Genomic DNA, 7,500 nt, shown 5'->3' on the forward strand with positions numbered 1-7,500 from the left:
CCGCCAAGGTCACACAAGGACAAATAAAAACAAAAAAAGCCTGGTGCAACGTGGGTAATTCACAGCAGCTGGATTTTCAAGAGGCTGGTTCCTGGGAACGGCACAGCGCTGAAGGCCTCCCTCTCTTCCTCTCTTACACACACTCTCTGTCTACCTATCTCTCTCTCTCTCTCTCTCTCTCTCTCTCTCTCTTCTACTTCTTCTCTCTCTCCTTGTCTATAGCACTCTCTCTCTCTCTCTCTCTCTTCCGGTCTGTCTCTCTCTCTCTCTCTCTATTGACCTTCTCTAGGAACTCCCTGACCCCCAGAGTCTCCCCCCCCCCCCTCCAGAGTCCTGACCATCAAGGTATTATCTGTAGTGACTTAGAGAGTAGTACTTATGCCACTGTCATCCCATAGGTTTGCACCTTCATATCAACCTCAGCACCAACAAGCATGAGGCTACTTCCTTACAGATACACAACTACTCATTTTACTTTTAGTTTTGATTGATATAATTTATTAGATGATCTTGACAACTTCCATTTGAAGAGATGCATATCATTTGCATATATGCCTACCAAAAAAACGTTTGTCTTGCGTTTTTCGCCATGATGTTAAACCATACAAATCACGAAGTCTATCAACATCAACGTATAAACGGGGTGTGTATGTGACGTGAGACGCATCTTACCAGGCGTTTCTGTGGTTTGATGAGCGGTCGGTTGATTCCGTTCATCTTGTGGTAGAGGCCGCAGGCGTTACACAGGTAGTGCCCGGTACCGTCCCGCCGCCACAGAGGCGTGGAGATGGAGCCGCAGTTCACGCACTCGCGCCCCTCTCCCGGTATCTCCTCCATCATGTCTGAAATACGGTGAAGACAAATTATAGATCCGTTACCATGATGATAACATAGAAATAATATTATAATATTACACCCGTTACCATGGTGATAATCATTTGTGTAGATAAATGTACTGGTTTAGTCTATGTATGTATTTAACATAGAAATAATATTATATGCAAAATATTGATAAAATCATGAATCTGCTTTAATATCCCTCAATGTAGTGCCTAAGGCCTGTCATTTTTAAATTGGTCGTCATCATCATCATTTTGCTTCGGCTAGAAGAGAGCATAACGTGAATTTCAGGCCTACACTTTTATTGCAGCATGGTAGCCTAAGTAGCCTCTTTAAATAATTTGAACAAGGTTATAATTATATGATCATTATTATTATGATAATTATGATTAATATTATTATATTATATGTTCTATAATTGATCAACTATGATAAAATAAAATATAAAATGTAGTTTCAAATGTAGCCTAATTCTTAAAAACGAAAAAAATAAAATAAAGCAATAAATAATTGAGTAAACGTATTTTAAAGTGTGTAAACATGCACGGGGAGAGGCCGTGGCCAGAACGTGACAACGTGATAAATGTCCCCGCTAAGCTGAGCTCGAGAGGAATTTAGAACCCCTCTCTGTGATGAAAAGAGATCTAGAACCCGAATGTATCAATACGGAGACAGGGTCAATGACGTGTCTACCCGGGCCAGGGCGGCTGGCGGGGCGCAGGGGCGCGGGGGCACCGGGACGCAGACAGGAGGAATGTCAATGGGGCTCTTATCAGAGGGAAAGATCCAGGGGTTCCCGTATCAATCACGGGATTGACACGCGACGGACTCCTACAATTAATTGCTCGAATTCCTGATCCGTGGATTAACCGAGGCCGATGATAAAAAAAACAATAACAGCCGAACAATAATAATAATAATAGCCTCATTAATAAATAGAAATAGTTTAGGCTTATTCTTATTTTTAAGTCTATGTTATCCCCATGCGTGTGCTATAATTGCCCTCAAGCATTATATCCAAGGAAGGTTTGTTTTGATAGCTTAGATTTTCATATTTCAATCAAACCAAACTTGGAGTCGATTGATTGATGCTACTGTACACCAAAATATATATGTAAAAAAAAACGGGTTAGCTTAATCTCCCCAGCCAGCATGACAATCGACCTAAATTAAATTGAAAAGACAGAGCATAATTTCATCAGGAGCAAGCTCAATGTGTGTCTGTTTGCTTGAGGTGAGAAACGAAGTAGCTAAATCAACAACTCTCTGGACTCCAGGCCCAACGTGTATAGCACGAACTGACTACTCATACATAGGCTATGCAGCAGGTGACTCGTCCTAAAATAAAATATCACCTTCAAAAGACGTGTTGCTAAATGTGTATCGCAGATTTCCTAATGAACTAAGTCTGATCAAGGTAATGGGCCTAATGGTTGGGATTGTGACAGTTGATACTTTTCACTATTTCACCAGGTGTGTATTGAACTCCTCATCAAAACACCGCTAAAGAAAACGGACTGTTACTGGGGATTAAATTAACATTGTAATGAATGGGTTTAGCCACCCTCTCCTCTAACGGCTGTGTATTGTGTGTGAGAGGGCAATGTGCTGGTTTGTTTTGAAGGTTGATTGAATCTCGTCCTCTGAGTAGGTTGGTACAATCGATGGTCGTTCACCTCAGACAATGAGTCCTCAACATCGCTACAATAAATAACTGTTGTAACAACACGGCTGTAAATTTGAAGATCACAGAGGAGGCCTCTTTGACCCTTGTCAGCCATAATTTTTAAACTAGAGAACTGCCAAGAATGCATGAAAGTCCCTGCTATACGTCACAACCTAATAGATGGGCCGAAATGGAGACATAACCAACTATATATAGAAAATAAATAGGTTATAAAAATGACATCTAGAAAATATAGTATTTTTTCGTGTGTCCAAAATTTCTAAAAGCATATATATTCTTGGAAAATAAAATGTAGTTTATTTATGTTAATTATGTGAGCATTTTTCTCTCTATTCTCATCATGTGCCAGTCTTCAGAATAAATGTGGAAAGAAATTAAAGTGGAGCTATAGCCTGTATAATGGACGGATTAACAATTAAAATCCCAATTTCACACAGCCCAAATGTCAATATCTCTTAATAATATTATTTGACTAACAAATCAAACTATTATAAGCTACATACCAAAACTGGACCTTCTTTGCAGGCCGCCTTGCCTTCCCTGAAAGCTGAGCATACCGCTCTCGAAGTGTCCCGGTGTCCACGAGCCCGCCATCTCCGGGCTCATGTAGGCGTAGGGGCTTGAGTAGGACCCGTTAACCGAGCGCACCAGCGCGCTGCCATATTGGTCTGCCCGGCCTCCGTTACTGAGCACCAGCGGGTTCTGGTAGGCCGCGTCCCGGCCCGTGTTGGTGCTAACCGGCGGGCTGTGGGAGTAAGAGAACCCGGGTGGAGGATGGGGGCTCCCCGGGTTGAACGACGAGCTGTCCGTGCCGGCCTGAGGCCAACCGTGGTGGCCGCCGAGGCCGTGGGGCTGATGGGCGGACTCGCAGCTCTGCAGGTAGGGCAGGGTTTGGAGCATGGCGGGCACCCTCGTCGTGGGCACGTAGACCGGGGAGCTCGCTGAAGAGTGGATGTAGTTCCCAGTGTCGTGTGCGTACGGAGACTGGTTGGAGGACAACGCGAGGCTCTGGTACATGTTGGCGACGTTTACTCGTCCTCCTAAGATTTGAAGATTTCTGGTTCCACCGGAAAAGTGGTCAAATACACCTCCACGCGCTCCTAGGGCACTTCTGTGGGTCACCGGTGAGGTTGCGTTATCCGGTTGTAAGATGATGATAATATCCACTTCTGAATGAAGGAGAAAAGACCACACAGTCAACACACTTGGCCTATAATTATGGAACAGTGGAACCAATGCCCGCTAAGTGCAGATTAATCACCCAACAGTGTATTCATACTCGAGGCCTTAGATAGCCAGAGGCACAAGGACTGTATTATGTCACGTCTATTATCCTCTTATTTTTTGTTTTGTTGTTCTTGAAAATGACATTAGAGTACAACTTGGATACCTTGCTTTGATTAGCAAAAGTAAAAGTCAAATTATATCTGTAGACCTATTCTGTAAAAAAAATCGTAAATAGGCCAATTCTGCTGTCAAATACCAATAGGCCTATATGATTAGCAAATACCATCAAATAAATTAAATCTAATTGTTTAACATCTGTGGTAATGTATTACCTGTATCATTCTGACTGACATCTAACGGATTAAAATGACACTAATGGTCTATGATATCTGTCCGTGTAGACGATAGACCCGTAACTATCAGCGACCCCAGATATCCTGAAGAACACTCTCTACTCGCCCCATGTCATTAAATCATAACCATACAGGAACTTAATCAAACAACACAATAGATAGCGGCCATATCTCTCGACTGTTATATATATTCTATCAATAGTAACGCAAATCACATAAAACGTTGATAGCCCTCGCGCGCACACACACGGGAGGAATAGAATTTTCACCCGAGGGCTCTCGTGGCATTATCTCACCAGATAAGGACGCTCGCGGGCGATAAACGCCTGTTTTCCTCAGAGCTCGAGAGAAGAGCGCCGCGGGGAGAAGCTGTTCACTCAGAATAGACCGACGAAAGTGACCGAAGCTCCCGCAAAAAGATGTGAAAAAAAACTTGTTTGAGCGTAAAAGTTGAGAGTGTGGAGAAAAAACTTCCTTACTCCCCGGTGGAAAACGTGTGTCTCCCGTTTCAGTATCTGGAGATTGTTAGTGTCGCTGATAATAGCTGATATAACTGTGCTCCAATTCGCTCTCGACTGGGAAGACTTTACTGCGAGTTATTTTGTACGGCCGTGACCACGTGACGCCCCAAGGTAGGACTCCGGGAGTGGCGGAGGAGGAGAGGGGCAGGGGGGCGAGCAGCAGAAAGACTTGACTGGTACCTGGGGGCGAAGCACCTTTGCTGATTTTGCTGTCTCTAGGTTGTTTTCAGATATGTATCATATTTTCGATATGAGTTAACATTTATATATCCACACAGTTGCTTAAATTCCTCTGATTGGTCACAATCTTAGCCTACACGTATTATAGTATTCTCTACTTCTCTAGCCTATTTGTTAATTGTATTATTATTTTTCTTGCTTTCAGTTGATACCAAAATTCTGTTTGTCATTTCACAAAATAAAATACACAAACATTACCAACGCTTTTACGACTATAGGCTATATTTTACGGTAGGCCTTTATAGATTAAATAAAATCAGTTGTCAAAAATATTGAGAGGATCCTATTCCTTCTTATATGGGTTCAACCAATGCACTATGTTTGAAATGTGCCGTCTAGTTATCAAAACAAAGGTTGCAGTAAAAATAATTCCTCTGTCTGAAAGGGAAGGTTATATGCTGTGTTTTATGGCCAGAGAAATCGAAATGAGTTCTCTATAAAAACAGCGAGGCGATAAGAGATACGACCAATAACTCCACAGGATGATACAACTATCATCACGCTCATTAAAGACCAGAGTTATTGTTATCTTAACGACTGAACCCACCACAACACAACGTAAACGATAATAATTTGGCACTGGATATGGCTATCATGGCTAATATCACAACAGGGTTAGAGTAGAATTAGAAACAACATTACAGAGAGGCAGTCTTGTGCTATAAGGCTACATTACTAGCACACGTAATAATACCGCTTACTGTTGTTAATTCTAATTAATTCTAATTAGGCCCATTGGATAACAATTATTACTATTGTTATTATTATTATGATTAATTAATAATTCAAATAAAAATAAAATTACGATAATATGAATTACACCATTATCATTTCTAAAATTAAGGAATAACAACAAAAAGAACAATATTTTTATTGTAATTGTTTTATTGCAACAATACTTTTTAATTGTCTTCAGTCATAACAGTAACGAAACAACCATAGCAAATCTTCAAGCTTATAGGCCTATTAGGCTACACCTTTACAAATCAAATAATTTATGTCGAACATGATAATAAAGAGATAAATGACGAGGAAATCACAGAAATGTTTCCAAAATATTCCTTTGTTATAATAAAATCCTATTATTTCTCCCCCATTTCTAGAGGAAATAGTTGTAGGCCTATTCGCAGCGTTAAATTGGCTTTATGACTATGATTTTCATGGTTAAATATCTCATCAACCTATGAGACTGCCATTAGATTTTCCTCCGGTCTCTCTCAAATTAAATCTGAGTGATCTGACAGCCTATAATCTCTCCGCGATTATTGATCACTGATAACGAGATTAATAAACTACGTTCTAACTGTGACGTCCCTTCTCGTGCTGAGAGAGAGCACAAGGGGATCAGAAACGACCAGGATGTCGTCTGCTACAGAAATACCTTTCCTTTCATCTGCGACGAGGGTCTAACGACCTGCTAACTTAATCCTTCTGTTAATTTTCTACAAGCAGCCGTCGTTTAATCAGGGATGGGCTAGGTCGTCAGAATGTCTCCCAGAACCGACGTGTTTAACTTCACCTGTGAATAGGCCTTCACCTGGATTGTGGGTCTATGGTGTAGCCTGCGACGTTGGATTAATTAGCCAACTAGTGCTAACATATCTCACCTATGCAGACAACATCATCCCTGCACTGAATCCCTGGTTGTCTTCGATAGAGCATATGATGGCATTAATAGGGTTTCAGTCCCCTGGGGCTTCGTATGGTATTTCAAATAAAGACAAATCAATTCTTATTTTAAACAAGTGTTGTTATCTACTTTAATTGTAATTCATAGGGGGCAATCGACACATATTGTTATTCAAGAGAGATCATACCTGACAAATAATGTGCAGTAAAAAAAACGTTTCCTAAATGTTCCTATATAACAGGAAATAGGCCTGTAGGCTTCTCACTGACGCTGCAAGAGTATAAACAAGACGAGAAGATACTGTTCAGCGTGCGAGCGAGTGTTGGGTGTGATACAATTGCATCAATAATCACAACTTGAAAGGCTTATTGAACATTTAGAAACATATATTTTCTCTATTTACATAGGCCGTAGGTAATTTTGAAGTGGATATTAATGCTCACTGAAGATTGACAAAACAGTTAGCCCTAATAGTAATTGTATTGGGAAATAAGACTATGCTATGTGTTATTACGTATGAGAACAATTTATCAAAATTAAATGCTATTGAAGAGTTATTGACATAAACAAATAAACTCGTTCCCGTCACCGGTTCGTTCCTTTTTTACTTGCTTTAGGCCTAGCCTACAAAACAAAAATATTTGTATGAATATTAGGACAAGTCAATTTGTGTGAGTTGTAGCAATTAAATCTGTCAGTTCCCAAATAGATGATTATCTCCACTCCTTAACGCTTTATTATAACAAAAGTGATTAGGCGACATGTCGATTAGATAAACCAGCTCTGGTCTCGATGGTCTTAATCATGGCGGCGTTATGAGGTAATTCAGATACGGCCTGGGAAATTCAAATCCAGATAACTTTATTGCCATAACATATGCTATTTGTTAGGAATTAGTCTTGGTGTTAAACAAAACGGAAAACACCGTTAACACACAAAGAGGAATAGGCCTATAGACCTCACAAACAGAGGAGATTATTTCCAGTTCTGCATTTTTGGGAA

General features: G+C 40.6%; 1 protein-coding gene across 1 annotated transcript in view; it reads right to left on the bottom strand.

Annotated features, from left to right (window-relative positions):
- Positions 1-3,544, bottom strand: part of gata5 (GATA binding protein 5) — a gene marked incomplete at both ends in the record, with an annotated part of 6,801 nt that extends 3,257 nt beyond the window's left edge. The window contains 2 exons of the mRNA XM_083675762.1: positions 673-842; positions 3,031-3,544. Coding sequence (XP_083531888.1) covers positions 673-842; positions 3,031-3,544 — 684 coding nt within the window. The remainder of the gene's footprint in view (positions 1-672; positions 843-3,030) is intronic.
- Positions 3,545-7,500: the final 3,956 nt, after the last annotated feature.

The sequence above is a fragment of the Argentina silus genome (genome assembly GCF_951799395.1).
Source record: "Argentina silus genome assembly, chromosome: 8".
NCBI classification, from domain to species: Eukaryota; Metazoa; Chordata; class Actinopteri; order Argentiniformes; family Argentinidae; genus Argentina; species Argentina silus.